The 20796-nt window shown below is 34.4% G+C and overlaps 1 protein-coding gene and 1 non-coding gene across 3 annotated transcripts; one reads left to right on the forward strand and one right to left on the reverse strand.

The window, feature by feature from the left end:
• Nucleotides 1–10311: 10311 nt before the first annotated feature.
• LOC140870248 (small nucleolar RNA snoR8a) lies at nt 10312–10401 on the forward strand. The gene has a single exon (XR_012147218.1). It is a non-coding gene; the product is annotated as a small nucleolar RNA snoR8a (small nucleolar RNA).
• Nucleotides 10402–12802: 2401 nt separating this feature from the next.
• Nucleotides 12803–16031, reverse strand: LOC140865729 (growth-regulating factor 7-like). 2 transcript variants are annotated; one of them, XM_073270466.1, is made up of 4 exons: nt 15428–16031; nt 14700–14921; nt 14064–14403; nt 12803–13668 (listed from the first exon to the last, which is right to left on the reverse strand). In XM_073270466.1, exons 1-4 carry the CDS (start codon nt 15771–15773, stop codon nt 13026–13028), a joined length of 1551 nt encoding a protein of 516 aa, XP_073126567.1. In that variant the 5' UTR covers nt 15774–16031; the 3' UTR covers nt 12803–13025. The 2 variants fall into 2 exon arrangements, with proteins under 2 accessions (XP_073126567.1, XP_073126566.1); XM_073270465.1 differs by having other exon boundaries at nt 12805–13857; nt 15428–16030.
• Nucleotides 16032–20796: the final 4765 nt, after the last annotated feature.

Raw genomic sequence — 20796 nt, forward strand, 5'->3', positions numbered from 1 at the left:
GGCCAGGGACGCCCCCTCAAGCGACCATGGAATGCTTTACATTTGAAGAAGTATTTTGTGTAATGATTTGTATTCAATGTTTTATTAATGAAGGAGTTTTATCATGAAAGATGGATTTTCATTATATAAGCCCGGGAGGTTCTAGGCTCCGGCACCCATCATAAGCCCAAGGCATATATAAGCCCTTGACATTATATAAGTTCGGGAGGTTCCAGGCCCCGGCACCCATCATAAGCCCAAGGCATATATAAGCCCTTGGCATTATATAAGCCCGGGAGGTTCCAGGCCCCGACACCCATCATAAGCCCAAGGCATATATAAGCCCTTGGCATTATATAAGCCCGGGAGGTTTCAGGCCCCGGCACCCATCATAAGCCCAAGGCATATATAAGCCCTTGGCATTATATAAGCCCGGGAGGTTCTAGGCCCCGGCACCCATCATAAACCCAAGGCATATATAAGTCATTGGCATTATATAAGCCCGGGAGGTTTCAGGCCCCGACACCCATCATAAGCCCAAGGCATATATAAGCCCTTGGCATTATATAAGCCCGGGAGGTTCCAGACCCCGGCACCCATCATAAGCCCAAGGCATATATAAGCCCTTGGCATTATATAAGCCCAGGAGATTCCAGGCCCCGGCACCCATCATAAGCCCAAGACATATATAAGCCCTTGGCATTATATAAGCCCGGGAGGTTCCAGGCCCTGACACCCATCATAAGCCCAAGGCATATATAAGCCCTTGACATTATATAAGCCCGGGAGGTTCCAGGCCCCGGCAACCATCATAAGCCCAAGGCATATATAAGCCCTTGGCATTACCTACTCTTTTATTTATATATATAAGGCATTAAATAATGGATAACAAGAACAGAGGAGTTACATTGACAACGGATTATGAGAGGAGGGGCTCCTACGGCCCAATTACAAATAATAATTCAAAGTGCGGGGTTATTAGAGGGACCGGCATCTACAGTTGTCTGGCTCGGTGTAGCCTTCGCATTTTCAGCTCCTTGGGTGGCGGGGAGGGAGTCGATGGCCTTATCCAAGTCGGGAAAATATCTCTTGTCAGAAGACCATAGGCCAGCTTCCTCGAATTGATATCGGCATTTGTAAAATCCGACCTGGAAAAAGGTGTACGATCTATCCACCACTGCCTCTTGAAACTCAGCAGAAGATAGGAAAGTTGCTTTGAGCTCTTCCTCTGACTTCAGGCGAGTTTCCAGAGCTGACACTACTTTCTTCGCTTTATCCCTCGCACTGGTCGCTTCAGCTTGAGCCTCTGCAGCTCGGTTTTCAGCCGCCCTCAACTCAGCCGTAGTGGTGGCTAGAGCATCTCGAGCCTGCCCTAGATCAGCTTCAGAGCGGGCACGGTCTAGCTGAGCAGAGTGAAGACCTTGCTCGGCTGCCTCCAGGGCTGAACGGAGACTAGACGCCACTTGATCATGACTTTGTTGTGCCATCATCAAGTCCTGTTCCAGTTTTTTGATCAACTCCGTGGCAGCCTGAGACTTTTCAGCCTCTACGTGTGCCCGATCAGTCTCAATCCGACCAAATTTGGTCGCGTCTTCATAGCTGTCCACCAGCATATGTAGTCCCTGAAAGCAGATGTATTAGAAATAGAAAACAAAACACGTTCGAGACTAGGAGAAGGAAACTTACGGATATAACCCGATTAGTGCCCTCGAAATACTTCATGTTCGGGTTTTGGTTATAAAGGTGGAGCTGCTCCGCAGAAGTCAAGAGGTCCTTCAGCATCCGCACTCCCCGGCCAGAGGCACCGGCTTGGAATATATTTTCCCTCGCACCGAAGGGACTAGATCCCTGGGCAGCCTGGTAAAAGGGGGCCAACGGGGGGAAAGAGGGAGAGGAAGGAGCCACCTCTTCTGGGTCACTAAGTATGACCATTTCTGGCTCCTCTATGGCTTTCCTCTTCCGCGTCAAAGGAGAGGAGGGACCGGCAGGAGCCTGATCATTCGTCTACCCTGCCTCCACAGATGGAACTGGCAGGGGAACAACAGAAGGTGCAGGAGCGGAGACCTCGGGGGTGACAACTGCAGTGGCAGCCTCCTCACCTAGGGCTTGTTGAGCCCTGCGTTCCTCCGCTAGTTGAAGGACTCGGGTCTTTCTAGCTGCCTCTGCAGCCCTGGCTTCTTCCTTTTCCCGGGCAGCTGCCTTCTCGGCTGCCCGTTTCTGAGCAAAGGCCTGCTTCATCAGTCGAGATTTTTTCTTCTTAGGCGGGGCTGGGGATGCTGCGCAAAAATGATAAAAATCGGTACATTAGAAATAGCATGTAAGAGAAGCAAATACATGGTAACAGTAAAGCATACCAGGGACTGGGGCCGACTCATCATATTCATCAATAATCCAGTCAACCGGATCCGTTACCCGGGAACCCAGCCCGTAGTCATTCAAACTTTTTTCCTCCAGGAGAGGGGCTGAAGGAAACTTCTGGTTTTCCACTAGCTCTTGGGTTCGGAGGTAGGGTTCCTCCAACTTATAATTTTTAGGAAGCTCGGGTTGAAGAGGAAGGGCTGTCAAGAATTGGGTAGGTCTGGTTCGGGCACCAGGGAGTTGAATATAAAAGAATCTTTCTTTCCATCCCTTCCACGAGGAAGGGGTATCATCTAGAAACCGGGCATTCAAAGAGAAAGTCATCTCCGTGAAACGGCAGACATAATAGTAGTGAAAGATGAGAGGGGTGATGGCTAAGTTGTTCGCTTTGAAAAGAACGTAAGTGGCAGCCATCATACGGAAGGCATTGGGATGAAATTGGTTCAAGGGAACCTTGTAAAAAGAAGCAATTTTGTAATAAAAGAGATGAATAGGGAAATTATAAAATTTATATATATCGAAAAAAATTCGATACGATATTCCGAAAAGTCGATATCTTGGTTCTGTATCTCAGCCCTAAACTTCGTATATCTTCTTTTTTTGTACAAAGCATTGGCATCTATCTACTCTACGTCGGTTGATTTTCGGGAAGCTATGGTCTATGGATGAGGTTGAAAAACTAATTGATCAAGATAATTTTCTATTTCTTATCAATATATAGAATACTCTACTATATATATATATATATATATATATACATATACACCATATGCATGATTTGTTTGTTCTTCCTAATTAGCTCCAAAATTAGCAACATATTGTTGTCTTATGTCCAAATGTATATCGTAGAGATCGAAATAATGCGTTAAAAGGTTTGGAAAATTTAAATACTAGAAGACAAGTGAACTTTCTATTTGCAACTCGATATATTAGAAGCCGGCAGAGGTAATTAATATGCAATTACATATGAACTCATGCATGACCCATGAGTAGTTTTGAGCCTTTAAAATTTATTGTTTGGAAAAATCTACACACTGCAGACACAAGTCTAAATTGGCTAGCGCTTCATCCCAATGCGGAGGCAAGTATCTTAAGAAGCCCACAATAAGTTGGTAATTTGGTGTAATTATATATTTATATATGTGCGTGTCATATATGTATGTAATATATATACATGTGGTGAGGATATTTTTATACACTATGTTGCATAGATACGGGTACTTGTATCGGATCGGATACGATACGGGTACGGCGATACTGAAAATTTTGAAAATATAGGATACGATACGGCTAGGATACGGTTAGGATTAAAAAATAAATATATATATATATATATAAAGCATTAAAAATCCTAGAAATAGGGCAGCTGAGGTGGCGGCGTGCGGCAGCTAAGGCGACGGCGTGCGGCGGAACAGTTCAGAAGTGGTGTTGGTGATGATCGATGATGAGAAGCAGAAAGAATGAAAAAATTGGGAGCGAGCAGTAATGACTTGAGAATGAAGAAGTAACGGACTGAGATAGGGATTTTTAAGCCCAATTATAATTAATACATTTATTAAGAAATCCTTATAAATTTATTATTTTTCAATTGAACCCTCAAAACTTTAAATTATTTATAATTTAGTCCAAAACGTACCTGGCCATACCCATGCCGTACCAGACCGTATCCAACCGGTCAAACTTGAAAGTGATCAACGACACGGGTTTGACCATATCCGACACACGTATTTGCGTGTCGTACCCGTACCCGATACTCCAAATTTTTTTTTCTGCTTATACAGTATTAAGTATTAACTATAGTCGATGTAACATCCATCATTCATTTGATGTGAAATCTATACAAATGTGAGAGTCCGACACCAAATGAATGGTGAAGATCTTCTGGGTGTAACACACTCGAATAAACATCTTTCAGTGTATACATTTTAAACTATAGCTATTAATTTGTAACTCCTAATATTTTTATTTAAAATTTCCAAACCATTTATTACGTTTATTCATAATTTGAAGAATGATCATACAAAATCTTCCACCATTACTCAATCCACTGATATTATTTGTCATAATTTCATTGATCGTGGATGACGAAAAAACATAGCCCAAATTAAATCAGCCAAGAAAAATCACAAAGCCTTGCCGCACACACATATATATTCAAAGATCAAATAACCAGCAACGTTTGAGAAAATTTGATTTAACTATATGACCAAAGAAAATCATTCTCTAATCATCATCTTCTCGTCTTAACAATCTTGAATTCGGAATATGTGGTAATTTCAATATACTATCCTCCGTTAGAACAGACGAGGATTGTTTACATGTAAAGAAGGTCACATTCTTCAATCCAGAGTACTCGCGACGGAACACCGATCTATCTGCACTCCAAAACTTACCTTTATTCGTACCAGCACTAGTCTTAGTGACCTCTTTATATGCGATCAGAAAAGGATCATCGGACTTTTTCAGACCCCTTTTGGACGAGCTTCTAAACGATTGCGGAAAAGCGCATGGTGGCAAAGGGATCGGCCTGTCATGAAAGGAAGCCCTCGGATGCTCTGGTGGGCAAGGCGGGGGTGGCGGCAACTTCGGTGGTTCGAGGCGGTCGACATGATCGGCACGGCGATCTTGTGGCGCTACCTTGCTCTCCCCGGGCTTGTACTCCCACGAGAAGGGTACGTTTCCTTGCGAGTGAACCTTATTGCTCATCTTGGATAGAGTGATTTAATTAGATGTCAATAGATGTGTATAAGTATTTATAAACTTGAAAAAAATGAAGATAGATAAAAGAATATTTTAAAAATTAAAACATTTATTGGATGTTGTTCATGTTCTTTATGTTTTTCAACGGCAAATATAGCTTAGGCCACGCAAATAAAACGTGAAGTGGTGGCTTTATAACTTTCCAAGAAAGGGATTGACAATAGATAACGAGAATAAAGATTAATCTCTAGATGACAATTAAATACGACCAAGTTGTAAATGTTTGGTAAAGAAATACGTGTATTTTTTTTATAAGGTAGGCATCAATTTATCGTCTGGTTATAAAATATATTTAGATATTAATAATTAATGTCTATTCAATGAGAATGATTATCTGATCACTAGTTGTTACTATTAGTTTTGAATGACGACCGATGAATAATGTGCAATAAAATAACGAAAAGATAATGATTTGTTATATCCGTGTCACGAACATTGGAAAAGTGTGCACAAAATATGGGAAGAAAACGACACACATGTATATGTTGACTCACCTCATGCCTTTACACTTGCTTGATTCGTTAGAGTTCGTGAAATTGTATATGCATATACAATAATATCGTGATTAAAGTAAATTTAAAAAATTTACTAGATGTGCATTCAAATTAAATATAGCAATTGTAAACTTTATCGAAAAAAATTAAAAGAAGAAAAATTCGTAGCTAGGAGATTTATCACGTACCTTATGTTGCGGGTTGCAAAGTCAAGCAAGGCATGCGAAAAAAAAATGTATATAATTATATCAATTCAATGGTATGTTTTCTTATTTATACGGCCATGTGTTTTTTTTTGATACCATACGGCCATGTGGTTTCATAAAATTAGAATTTAATGATACGCTTATACTAGCTACATACTCAATCATCGACTATAAATGCATATAATCATAAAAGTCGGAGTGACAAAAACGTGAGAAATCATTTTGCGTGTATAATTCATGTTGTAATCATTTTATAATTTTATTATAACATGAAAACTACACATAATCAATATCAAAAAAAAAATTTGTCCGGAAGATGATGGTTGTTCCAGCAGGCCACGATTTTGTTTTATTTGCGGGCAACAAATTTTAAGGAAAATCCAAAATGGAGAAATAGCAACAAATCTAGAATCGTGCACGTAACTGTATTTCATATATCTCGATTAAAATTTTAAAAAGAGCATGTTAGACACACTAAAAAATCAAATTAAAATACGAGTTGATTGACAATAATAATAATAATAATAAACATAAAAACTCGAGTAAAGTCATCTCGCGAGTTGATATCTGAGATTAATATCTTATTCGATCGGATCTATAAAAATATTTTGTTTTTTATGTCAAAAATTTTATTCTTTAATCAATATATGATTGGAGTCCACTTTATCACATGAAGCCTATATATAAAAAAAATAATTGTTCCACTTAAACTAGTTTACGAATTGCATATAACTAGGGGTGGTTTTTCGGTATATCTTACTACAAATATTGGTATGAAAAAAATTTATACCGATACCGATAGTAAAATTCCGAAACTTTGGTACGAAAAAAATCCATATTGATACCGTATAGATACCGAAAAAAAATTCGGTATACCAAAAAAATGTCTATATATCGAAAAAATTTCGATACGATATGCCAAAATTTCGATATTTCGATACGGTATGTCAGCCCTACATATAACATTGTTTTATCCCTTCCGATCTTTCGGACTCCAAATTCGAAAAGCGTAAGTTGTAAGTTGTAAGTTGTAAGTTGTAAATTGTAACTAAATAACCAACCACCAACGAATTGTGAATTTAAAATGGAAAAACTAGCCCATACTTACAGACCACTCGCGCCCATACATTTTCCGAGGCAAAACAAATTTCTATTAAATATATTTCATTATACCATCTCCAACTCATATACTCTATTTTAATATTTTTCTTCATTTATTTTATTAAAATAGAGATATGTAATCTCTATTTTCAAAAAAATTCTCCAACTCATATCATCTAAACATTACCAAATATTCTTTTTTTTTTTCTTTTACAAACACACATATATATAATTAAATATTACATAATATATCGTTCACCTGAATTAATTAGATATGCCTCAAATAAATTGTATAATAATATATTAATAATTAAGAATTATATTATTAAACAAAAAATAATTAAAATTTATTCGATTCGATTTTTTAAAATAATGCATTTATTTGGTCATTAAATTGCAAACAACACACAAATTATGTCATATAATTTTTTTATCATGATCTTGTTCATTATTTCCATTTGGTGTTTATTATAAATTTCAAAATCACAATTAATTAATGAATAAAATAAAACACTTCGAATAAATTAAAAAAAATGAACACTAAAATTAATTAAATTTTTTTATAAAAATGGAATGGACCAAAAAGGGAATAAAAATACAAAATGACCATTTTGCAATTTTGGAGGATCAATGTATAGTGATCTCCTCCATATATGGAGGATCAATGTAGCGCTCTCCAAAATAAGGAGTGCATTTGAAGATGGTTGTAGGGTAAACCTTCCTCTAAAATGGAATAATATAGAGGTGGGTTGGAGATGTTCTTTTTTATATAAAAAAGGGTTGACTCCGAAGGGGACCCCATTCCACATGAGTCAGAGGCCCATTGGCTCATGCGGAGGGTAAATCGAGGGATGTGCACGAGTGACAGAGACCTGAAGGAGGGAGCACATGGCCCAATCTCCAGAGCATACCCCCCACAATATTTCAGCAAAAAATATGCTCCACACGAGGATCGAACCCGCAACGCTGGAAAATTTCTTCCCACGTCACCTCAGGCCTTACCAACTCGCCTATACCCCTGTGGGCGGGTTGGAGATGCTCTTACACCCATTAGTGACGGTTTTCCAGTGAACTAGTGGAGTTTGAGATTAAATTAAATTATATTTTAATTTTTTCAATAAAATTAAAATTATAATACAAATTAGTTATTTTACGTGGTCACTTTTTTTTTTTAGTTATTAGGGGTTTTTTTATTTACCAAAATAACAGCTATTTTGAGTTTTTTTATGTTTTTTATTTACGAAAATATCACTTATTTTTGTGAATTTGATGCACTTATTACATTTTGGTGACTATTTGTTTAAAAAAACGTTATATTTTTTCGTATTTTTTAATTTTAATATTTACTTTTTAATTTATTCGTTAAAAAAGGCTAAAAAGCACCGGAATACTAATGATCCAAAATAACAAATTTGAAGCTTACAAGGAGTGTTCAATTCAGTAGAGTAAGTAAATATTTGATCATATGTCACGAGTTCGATTCCTCTTACCAACATTTTTTTGGACTAGTTTGTCGTACAAAGCTTGTCTATTGCAGTTTACTTGACTAGCTTGGTTTGCAGACGATTGCGTTATATTACGTTAGTTCAAGAGTTTACTCAATACGTACCGTAAAGTAATGACTGCGTGTTCCTACGTCATAAAAAAACTATTTGAATCATTATATTAAAACATTTGCTAACTTAGGTCGTTTTACTATTGTTATTATCTATACATACTCGTGTTTTTTGGCAGGTAATACACACTCATATAATTAAAACTATTACACCGAAACACATGTGTTACATGTGAACAAAATATATTTATATAAATTTAAATTTATTTATTAATTTATAAATTAGAATAATGGATAAATGGATAGTGATAATTATAAATTAAGATGATGGGATAGTGAGGAGAGGAGGTGAGAAGTTTTTGAATGATAAATTACTTTTTTGCCTCTTAATTATTGAATACGTTGAAAGAATGATAAAGGTAAATTTGAAAATCTATTAAAATGACCAAAAGTAGTTTATTTAATGAGTTTAGCTATTATAATCAAGGTTATAAAAAACGTGAAGCGTATGATCGAAGCGTAGGAGCCAAGCTTCAAGCTTTTTAAGCTTAAGCGTGATTACTGCGAGCTTAAGAGTAAAAAATATTTTTAATTTAAACTATAATTTTAGTCATCTCAAACAAATCAAGTGTAATGCATTAATTCTTTGTGAGATTCTATTTAATTTATTTCATCATTCATTTCATATCCCGTGCCATCGAATATAAAGTAAAATTAATTGGTCTAATTCAAAACATTAGCTGTAAAATCCCTTAATATGTTCTGCATTTACATCATCACTACACTTGGTCATACAATATTATACATTTCTAACATTGCTAACAATCACTCATCACTAGTAAAAACGCTAATTTATAATCTATTTTTGTTTTATTAATCAATTTTGGTTTTTTTAGAAAAATCACATTTATGCGTATTTAATGACACTTAACATGGTCAACATATGTCAAACCGCTTTTGGCCGAAGCGAAGCGTTTTAAAGAAGCTTCAAGTTAAAGCTTGATTAAGCGAGACTTAATCAAGCTTTTTAGAACATTGATTATAATATAGTAAAGCTTTTAAATAGATTTTTTGTGAAATAAAATTACATTGAAAATAATTTTCCTCTAAAATGTTATTTTTAAGTTTGTAAATTTTTTTTTGAATGATGGATATATGGAGGAGGGTTTTAGATTTCTAAGCTCGTGTATTATTAGTTCGAAAATTCTTCAACATACATGGGTTAGTCTATGCTACACCGGGAGTGTTTTTTCCCCTATTTCAATACCATTAGATCACGTGAGACCCATATATTTTTATGAAAATTGACATATATCTTGATGATTCAATGGTTGATATTTGACCGCATAATGGGGGGAGAAGTACTCCAAATGTAGCATAAAATAATCCAACATAAACAATATTACGTCCTATCGTCATGAAAACAAAAGAGGTTAAATCCACTATTAATAAATATTTAAACATTTTTTTTGAGAAAATAATAATTGAACATTGACAATGAAAATGATTATCAATTGTGATTTTTGGGCTTATATTTTATATTGGAAAACACTTTTAATTATTATTGCACCGAGTTCAAATGGGTACACGGATCTTGTAAAACGGTCCATACAAATTTGGATCTTTAATTAGGGTTAGGGTTTTGAGATACGCCCTCAGCGCCACTCTCCCCTCTATAAATTCAGCTCATCGCCGTCTCTCTTCTGACATCGTCCTGTAAGTGTATTAGCTTGTTTTATGCTCGATTCCTGCCTCTTGCTTCTCCAATTTCGGTTTTTGTTTTACAGGGGATTTAATTTTCTAGTATATCTCGGATTTCATTTTGTTTTTTGATTTAAATGTCAGATGTAAACAAGGGTGAGTAGCGATGATTATAAACAATTCCTCGTACTGAATGCTGTTGCCACAGCTTGACAGACTCTTTTACACCCATAGAATATGAGCTACCACCCATTTATATCTGTTTTCTATGTATTTTGTTTATTTCTTGAATTTTCTGTATGATTTGTCAGCATGTTATGTTGTTCCTGAATCCCTGATTACTACTGTGCGTCATAATTGACACTCAGAATGGTGATTCATGGACATAATGCTGTTGGAAACGTTGGAAACGAGAGTGAAACCTTTGGATGGGAGGTTTTGTTTTGAGAATGGATTTTTCAAAATCCATTGTTTTGGTAGGAATTAGGAAAAATATGTGCGGATAAAATATTTCTAATTTGTGGATATACAGCTTATTCAAATAAATCGGTTGAGTTGTAAAGATTCGAAAGTTTCTACTTCCTAATAAACCCATCAAAAGAGAATTCACATGAGAAAATGGGGGATGAGAGTAGATCCTAAAAAGCTTGTTAATTGCCATTGTAAATCTAAAGTCATGCTCCCCTGAACCTTGTACAGAATAAAAAATCGTATCTTGTTTGATGAATCGTTCCACTTGAAATTTTTTATATACTATTTTACATTGAAATGCTCGAGAAATTTGAATCTGGGATTGAGTATAGGTGATTGCATTTGTGCATGTACAATGATTGAGTTCCCTTCCCTTTTGTGCCACCTATTTTATCTTACCAAGAGAGGGGTTATGTTCGACTAATTTATTGGTTCATAAGATCTTCAGTATGCTTGCTTTTATTTCCGCCTCGACCTCGCACCATCACGTATTCTATTATTTTTGAAGTTTTTTTTTGTTGGTGAAAACTTGTAATTAGAAGGAGTTGGTCTTGTCAACAGCATAGCAAACCATACTATATTTGCTATGTGTATTTGGCCACTCCTCATATCAATTTCTGGTGGTGTTTAAAGCCCGATTTGACGGAAGTGATGCTAGAAACGAGGGTTACGCACACCTCCAAAGTCCTTATTAATGTGTATCATGTCTCTCCTTTTAACAAAAGATATTTCTTTGCATCATCTGCTCTAAACTCTGAAGTGTCTCGCTTTTCTTTCTCACCATGGCGTCAATTTCTGCCAACACAATGCTCGAGTTTTATTAGTTAACTGATATAGTTATACAGTATTTATAAGCATTAATGCATTATAGTTCTGGTTTATTTAAAAAATTTGAGGTGCTTTGCTTAATACTCCAACATGTGAAGGAATATTTTATGTCGGATATATGGTCTCCAATTTTGGTGTAGAATCCTAGCTCAATAACATTTTTTCAATCGTTGGATTGGACGAGTTCAAGACTTGTAGCTGGTGGGATTTGCTCCGGCCTAGCATAAATTCAGTGCTTGTCACTTGTCAGAGAACTTGACTGGCCTGGAATATTTTATAAAGTACATCGCCTTATACCCCGAGATTTCTTAATAATATGACTATGGGACGATAGAACCGGATATTTGCTGTTTATTCACTGTCCAGATTTGAGCTGAGTTTTCGTGGTTAGCCCAATTGTATCTTGGAAATTGAACTATTTTGGGCTTGATCAGTACTTACGGTTCGAGTAGATTTGACTAGATTTTTTTATATATATTGTAGAGTATATGCTCTAATATATCACTTGATGTTAAGTATTTCGATTTATTCTTGTAAATGGGTGTTCAAATATCCCGTTCTATGTTTTCATGCCAAAATCATTATATAGACGTTGCTAACTCATGAAACTGCATTTGCCACAGAAATGCACCCGACCCATGCAAAATAATTTTCGAACATGTTTTGTACGTTTTGTCCGCTTGGAAACCGTATATTTCAAATTCGACAAAGGGCCGATGTGTTGGTTCGATCAGCTCTGGAATTTAATTAATGCTTCTACGAAATATCTATCGTAGAACAGTGTACCTGGGCCACTCAGATAATAAAGCAAGTAAAAAAAAAAAAAGATTTCGTGAACCCTCGAATAAGATTTTCAGGGTCCATTAAATTGTTTAGCTCATTACGTATATTGCCACAGGCGCGAATGATATCTTTTCTGAATATAGTCTCTCAGGTGGTATAGCTTGAATATTGGTCGAGTTTTCCAAGCTAATAGTAACAACTCATTGAAAAAGATCACCGTAGGACCCTTCCTTTTGATATGTATGTATGTATGGGTACGAGTTCTGTTGGAAAATTGATATGAATTTACAAAAGGAAATAATTAGTGTTTTCTATTAAGTATTTATCATAATAGAGGAAAAAACAAACAAAAAAGATTTTAGAATATTTGAATCGAGTAATTTACTAACTATAGGAAATAGAAACTTCATACATGATGCGGCCAACCACCAAATTCAACTTACAATAAGAACTCTCAACGGCAAATTTGCCTTAAAAAGGTGCTGGAATTTTAAATCCACCAAATAAACTTTACCCGATCCATGCAAGCAAGGTCCCTACTTAGCATGATTCCTCCCAACCAACCTAAAGAAAAATGTTTGATGTCAATCCACCGAACATAATTCATTATTAATTTATTAGCCAGTGACTTTAAAATAACACCTACTGATCCAAATTTAGTACACAAATTAAATTAGGCAATAAATGCCTCGCATCAAGGTCCCACAACAAAACCATAAAAACAAGTAAAAATAAAATTACATGCAAACTTTGTTCCAAAACTTGGTCACTTTTGAAACAAGTTAACCATCACAGTTTACGCGGATTTGTTACACCTGGAACGATGAGTCCATCTCTCAGACTTACGACATCGAGGCTTTTGTTGGTCTCGGCCTGTGGACTACTCCCGGCACTGCTGTTGGAAAGTGAACCGAATGCGCCCCTCTGCAAAACTCCGGTAGGGGATGATGCCAAATGAGAGCTATTATCCCAGCCCTCCATTAAATTGAGTGCTTTATTGTTCTTGCACTCGATCGAGATGTTATTTGTGTTGTGCAAAACCTCTCCCAGGGGACCTGCAATCGAAGGTTCCCAAGAAATCGGGATCCAATTTGTTTCCCTTTGGTGTTTTTCGCCAGGCATCAAGCCAACACCCGAGCTTCCTTCGACTGCTTGATGTTCTCTTGATAAAGTTAATAGAGAGGTTTCAAGTTTGTTTGTTGTGGGAGATGATCGAGGCAAGAAGGTTGAAGTATCGACTGGGATCGAGATGGAAAGCTGTGTTCTGTCTGGCTGTGGATCAGGTTCGAGCCAGGGAACAGCCGAGCGTTGTTCAGACAACTTGTTTTTCGGCCACTCATCCATGAACTGCCGGAGAGAATGCTGTGGGTCGTCTTTGTCGTTGTTGACGTCGGCATCACTGTAGTTTCTGCAAGTCACACCGGTTGAGCTCCTGTTTAGAGGGTTGATTAAAGAATCAGAACTTACTAATCCAAACTCCCGGTGACAATATTCATCATCATATGCACTCTGCTTTTTGGAGATGGAGCAATGATTTTCTTGGAGATTTTTTCCTGAAGACGCCTTGGAGAGAATTGCCATATGTTGATACACCCCGCCCACGTTATCCATGTTTGGAAGACTTGAAGAAGGAAACAAATGAAGGGCGGTTTAATATAAATACAAGAAACACAGACAGAAACGCCCACTACGGAATACTTCATGCCAGTGTCTAGTGTTATTTCAGTTCCAGAGCGCATCAAAACTTAAAACTTTCTAACGATTTACTCGCCACAACCCAAAATCAAGCACACACACTGCAGAGCTATAGAATGCTGCATAATTTACCTGTTGGCATTGGATACATCAACCTGCTGGTTATTGAGTTGGCGATGTGAGAGACCAAGGTTATTGGATACACCACCGGCAGGCACCACAGACGCCGAAGCAGAGGAAGTGATTGGTGTCGGCTTGGCATTCGTCTTAGTAATACCGGAGGCGGAATGGCCAGATTGGCCTTCCACAGGCTTTCTTGAACGGTGGCGGCCTCTGTTCATGTGCCGCTCACAGTATTTCTGATCAGTAACTGCATCCCTAGAGCATCGCCATTTCTTTCCATCTGTCCTGCGGCATCTTCCAGGCTCAGGATCAGTGTTGGGGAATCCAAGATGAAAGGCACCCCATCCCACTGTTAAGAAACCATGTAAAACATATTCGATGACTATGTCAACATGTAACTCAAGACTTCAACCGAAATTTTCTAAACCGATGCACTGGCTTTTAATAAATGCACCAATAATGTAAATGAGAGCATACAATGCAAGTCCATATCCAATGTATAAGCACATAGTCCAATATATGAAAGCCAAGTGAGATGGTGTAGAATAAAGGAAACTAACCTGTAAATCGTTACACACACACACACACACACACTCACTCAAAATTAACATACTTCAACAAGTTGGAAGTGGCAAAGTAACTCACAAGCATTGTATCTCAGCCCAGAAAAGGTAGAGAAACCAGCAAACTCCAAAGCTTTCCTGATGGGATTCAAAAGATAGGAAGGTATAGGAACATTCGCCATGATATATTTGTAGATCAAAGCTTGATGTTCTAGCTCCATCCATTGTGATGGAGTAAAAGGGCCCTTAACACCAGACAGTACCCCATACATGCTAGCGCCAGTAATTCCTGTAGAGCCATAGCCTGAAGCAAACAATTACAAAATATTGAACTTTGAGGAAAAAAAAAAGATTTCAAAATTTTGAACCAGACAACTTTACTTTTTTAGGAAGAGATGTACATGTTCTTTCAACAAATCTTGAACGTTGTTGGTGGGGACATTGTTACCACTCACAAAAATTATCTTTGGAAGAACAAAAGAAAGCAATAGGAACAAGAATGAAACAGTTAAAAATTGGGGATTTCACCCTGTAACACAGTTCCGCCAATCCCGCGTAGCTAAACCTTCCGACAAGAACAGCATCAGTAGTATCTACTCTTTACACCCATCAAGATACACTTACAAAATCAAAAACTTTACCCTTTATAGATTAGTTCCAGCTTTGATGCTCAGACACCTAAAAACCCCTCAAATGGAGAAACCTATGTGTACGTATTAAAAGTAAACTCTCCCAAAAGGGATGCTCATTAAAAGTGGAACAGAAAACTTTGGTGGATTACGAAGAAAAGATTCAAAATTTTTAATTAACCTGATGTTTTACTAAAGGAACTTGGTGTATGTTGGAAATAAGGAAATGCGGCATTCTGTGAGTTTGAGGAAGAGAAGCTGAGCATTTGCTGGCCTTCGATGAAATTACAGTCGCTAGATATCTGCAGAGGAATTTTGAGCATTTCCTCACCACAAGAAGAAGTTTTGGCCATTTTAGACTCCCTGAAATCTTCTTCATTCAAAACCCCGTCTTGCTTTAAGAATCTAGATCCACAAAACTTATTCTTCTTAATCTCGGCTCCATTTTCTGAATCAAAGCTGCCATTTTTAGAAGCTTCAGAGTTTGAGCACTCCAAACAATCCAATCCCAGCAGACTAAAATCCATAAAGAATGAGAGCAATCAAGATTACAAGGATCTAAAATGGACAAATGGGTGGTGTGATTCGGAGACAGAAGCTTTGTTGGTTGGAGGAAAGAACATTTTATGAAGTCTGTATCTTTTGGTGCTTTGTTTGGTTACGAAGAGCTAAAAAGGGGAAATGACACACTGGGTTTGCTTAGTGAGTTTGATGTTTGTCAAAGGAAAAATTATTGGAGAGAGGAACAGCGCTACAAGGGAAGCTGTCTGTGATGTTTGTGACAAGCTATGTTATCACTTCATTCACTGTATATCACGCTGCAAAATTTGCACAATTTTTCATTTTTCAAAGAATTTAATTGTGCCAAACATTGTCACATCACTTGAAAAAAAATCGCAACTTTATTGCATTTACTGGTCAACTTGTTTCGCTAGAGGATACTTGTCTTAGGCTAAATATATCCATGGAACCAGTCACATTTATTGAATTTTTTTTTTTCATTTTTCAAATTCTTTTATATGAAATAAATGATTCGAGAGTTAATCACATTTATTACAGAGGATCGGATTTTTTTCGAATTGATTGAATGTTATATCTTTATAATGTATGGAATGAGGAAATTGGAGGGTGTGTAAATCTTAATTGTTACAAAACTTCCTATGAAAAATTAATAAGTTAATATGTCCTTGAATTTTTAAATATTTTGTTCATAACTCCCTGCAATCAATGTTGTGAATTCACGCGTGATAAAAGCAATTGTTTATTATATTTGATTTTTTTTGCACATCATTTGACTAATTTACCTTTCATCTTGAGGCTAAAATATTCTTTTTTTTTTCCCTCTCTTATTTTGCATATAATAAACATTGAATTTTTCATTAAAATATATAGCTTTCCATAATTAATTCCTAGATACTAGCATATTATTTATTTATTATATATATATATATAAATAAACAAATAATATATATTAATAAATATAATATATATTTATACACGATGATAACTTTTAATTTTTTGGTCAGAAAAAAATATTTTATTGTATTTTTTAAAAATAAATTGTATCTCTATTTTTAATTGAAGTACATTATAATAACTGTTTTGCAAACTGTATTTTATTATTTTGAAAAAATATTGATCTTTAGATTCACAATAATGATTTTGCAGGAAACAAAATTTTTCCAAAGACAAGTAGATTGCACAAGTGAGTTAAATTTAATTAGTAAAATCAAACTAGATTACGCGAGTAAGTTAATTTAAAAATTTTTCCATTCAAAAAATATTAGCATAATAAATTATAGATAAAAATGAAAACAAAAGAGAAATTGCTGCAAGAAGAAGCCCGATCCATATTTATATTTTTAAAACTAAAAATAAAAATAAAATTAGAATAAGGAAAGTAATAAATAATATAGTTGGTTCATACGTATTATTTTTAATAAATAATATATTAAATTTAAATAATAAAATATTAAATAATATAAATTTCATTTATTATAAAGAATTAGAATATATTATTATTTTAATAATATTGAAAGTACAAAATGTTTAGTAAATTTTGTTTTAATATAATACTAACACAATTTATTTCATTTAAGATGGTGATTTTTTTTTTAATGGAGACAAAATTATAATATAACTCACTTGTGTACTCTATTTTAAAATTATAGACGGTTGTAGGAAAATAATCAAAACAAAAAAATTCTGTTACAATATTTTTAATATAATTTGTTTTCACTTTTATCTATAATTTATTATGCTATTTTTTTTGAATGGAAATTTTTTTAAATTAACTTACTCGTGTTATCTAATTTGATTTTACTAATTAAATTTAACTCACTAGTGCAATCTATTTGTCTTTGGCAAAAAAAAATTTCCTGAAAAATCAATATTGTGAATTTAAAGATCAACATTTTTTCAACACAATGCGATACAATTTTCAAAACAATTATTAATTAATATAATGTACTTCAATTAAAAATAGAGAGATAATTTATTTTTTTAAAATACAATAAATTGTTTTTTTATTTCCAAAAAATTAGAAGTTATATATATATATATATTATATTTATAAATATATATTATTTATATATATAAAAATAATAAGCTAGTATTTAGGAATTAATTATGGAAAGCTATATATTTTTAATGAAAAATTCAATGTTTATTATATGGAAGATAAGAGAGGAACAAAAATATTTTCGGCCTCAAGATGGAGGGTAAATTAGTCAAATGATGTGCACAAAAAATCAAATATCATAAACAATTGTATTTATCATGCGTGAATTCACAACATTGATTGCAGGGGGTTATGAGCAAGATATTTAAAAATTCAAGGGCATATTAGCCTATTAATTTTTCGTAGGGGATTTCGAATATCATAAACAATTGTATTTATCACGCGTGAATTTACAACATTGACTGCAGGGGATTATGAGCAAAATATTTAAAAATTCAAGGGCATATTAGCCTATTAATTTTTCATAGGGGGTTTCGTGATAATTAGGATTTGTACAAGGGGGCCGAATGCAATTATCCCGAAATTGGATGATAAATTAATATGCTGAAATATTATGAATGAAAAATGGTTAGAAACTGGAATGGCACGTGAATAGTTCAGTTATAATTAATGAAAAATCAAGTCGTACGGGGCTTGTATTCTATGAGACAATTGTTATTCTTCGCATAATTTTTTTTTCATAAAAAAACTTTTATATAAATGTTTATGGTGATTGCTTGTGAGATCAAAACATTTATATATTATCAAGTATTGTTTGTTGATCACTAAAAAACAAGAAGAGATAAAAACAATTTGTTTGTATAAAAAATAAAAGTTATATAAAGTGGGTGATGTAGACGAGTCAATTGAGGGTGGATGGTGGTGTATGGCCACTCCTCAACCTAAATGGTCCCGTTTTAATCCACGATACACTCAACTTTGTCAAATTTTAATTTTGTTTTACTAAATTAATATCATATATATACCTCTGGAAATAATATCATTTCTAAGTATATTCTTGGAACTATGATTTGTTTTATAATTAACAAAAAAAAGATAAAAGAATAAAATAAAATTTGGTAGGTGTGTATATACGCAAACTGATAATTAGCATACATGAAATAAGATGTTGATTTAACATCGGTGTGGAGAAAATTAATGTTTTTTGGATATAATTAATGAGAAGAACAAAATTTTTTTTTGGAAATATCAATTGATGTCAAATTTTTTTGGATATAAATTATTCAAATTTATATTAAGATATCTCTGAAACAAAATTTAATAGTTAACTGTCGAAATAAAATATTTAATTTATTTCGTTTTTATCTCGTTAATATATGATCAAATTTTATTATAAATTGTAGTTGATGGTAATTAAACATATGTTTAAGTATGTTATTTGAAAGCTATATTTTATTGAGCAGGATATGCTATGAATATATGATATATGATATATGAAAGACCAGTTTTTATTTACCATACGGTTTCAATATGATTTAACGACCTTTTCTTTTATATTTTATTGTCATAGAGAGTGAGAAAATTCTTCTGTTTTCGTAAATAATAAGTAAACAAAAGTTCAAGAAAACTAGAAAAGTATTACTGTGTGTTTGTGCGTGTTTTGTCGGGAGATATATGGATTACGGGGTCAGCTTCCCGTTTGCCGACAGGGATAGGTTGGGACAAGATTTGGTATTATGTTAACCTCTACTGTAATTAAACTTTAGGTATTATAATTAATTTTACAACATTTCATTTAATAATTAACTTTTTTTTTTGGGTAACAAATCAAACTTACCTATATATTTGGGAATACAATTTTTAAATATTGTACGTACGTACTACTGGAAGTAATTGGCTCCACCATGAACAATTAATAAATCATTTCAATCAACCTTTCTTCTTATCCAAAAGTTAAATTAATAATGGAGAGGGACACGAGATATTTTCAAGATTTTATTGGCTCCATATTTCATTATTTCGAATCTGTATTATTATCATAGGCGGTACATGAATTCATGTGATTTATGTCCTTTCAAGCCCTAAATTTTTATTTTCAATTATCGATTACTGACATATATTTATCAAAAATTGAGAGAATTAATTTAAGGTGTCGGACATGTGATGATCGGATAGTAAAAAAACGTCTCCGCAAACTAAAATCATAGTAATTTCATCAGAATTGAGAATTCTAATATCTATTTTTTTAAAATCTCGGCTACCTAATCCAATATAATATCCTTATTTTTTAATTTTTAAAAATAGAGTCCTCGGCATGGGCTGGCTAGATGGCCGAGACACAACATGATTTGGCGATATTACAAAGGTTGTTAACTTTTTATTACTATTTTTGTATGTTGCTAATGAATTTATTGAGTTTTGAAGTGTTTTTGTATGATGTTTTTTGCATCAATTTGTATAACGTTACATGTGATTAGGTATAAATACTATACGATCCTTGAGAAATGCTTTACCACATGCTACTCTCATCGCAATTTGAGGCTTTTTTATTTGTAAGCGGTTTGACAATGTGAACAAAAAAATACAATTATCTTTATAGTTTTGCACCAAAGGTTAAAATGCATGTGCAACTATTGTAATAAGTAAAACGTTGGAAGATCCATTATATTTTCACGAGAATGAATTGGTATTTTTAATATTTTACATAGAAATTTTGTAGGAAAAAAAAAACTCATTATCTTCGAAAGTAAGTAACGCATTACTTTGGAAAAAAGATTTCATGACCCGTTTGTGATATATGGATGGGTGAAGGGAAGCCTAGAAACAGATAAGTTGGCCTTTTATTCCTTAGGCAACTGCGAGTCAAATGTTGATAAGATATAGTATAGTCATTAGCTAGCTAGCTAGGTAGTAAGCGTGCCATATATATCAATAATATATACTTCGTACACACACACACACACACAGAAGAATTTGTTTTTATTTCTGATACCTAGCTAATCCTACGCCCAACCTATATTTTCTTGTTTATTATTATTATTATTACTCATGCCAGATGGAAAAATTGCTTGATTGATTATTATTTTATA

Source organism: Henckelia pumila, chromosome 4 (assembly GCF_033568475.1).
Source record: "Henckelia pumila isolate YLH828 chromosome 4, ASM3356847v2, whole genome shotgun sequence".
Classification (NCBI taxonomy): Eukaryota; Viridiplantae; Streptophyta; class Magnoliopsida; order Lamiales; family Gesneriaceae; genus Henckelia; species Henckelia pumila.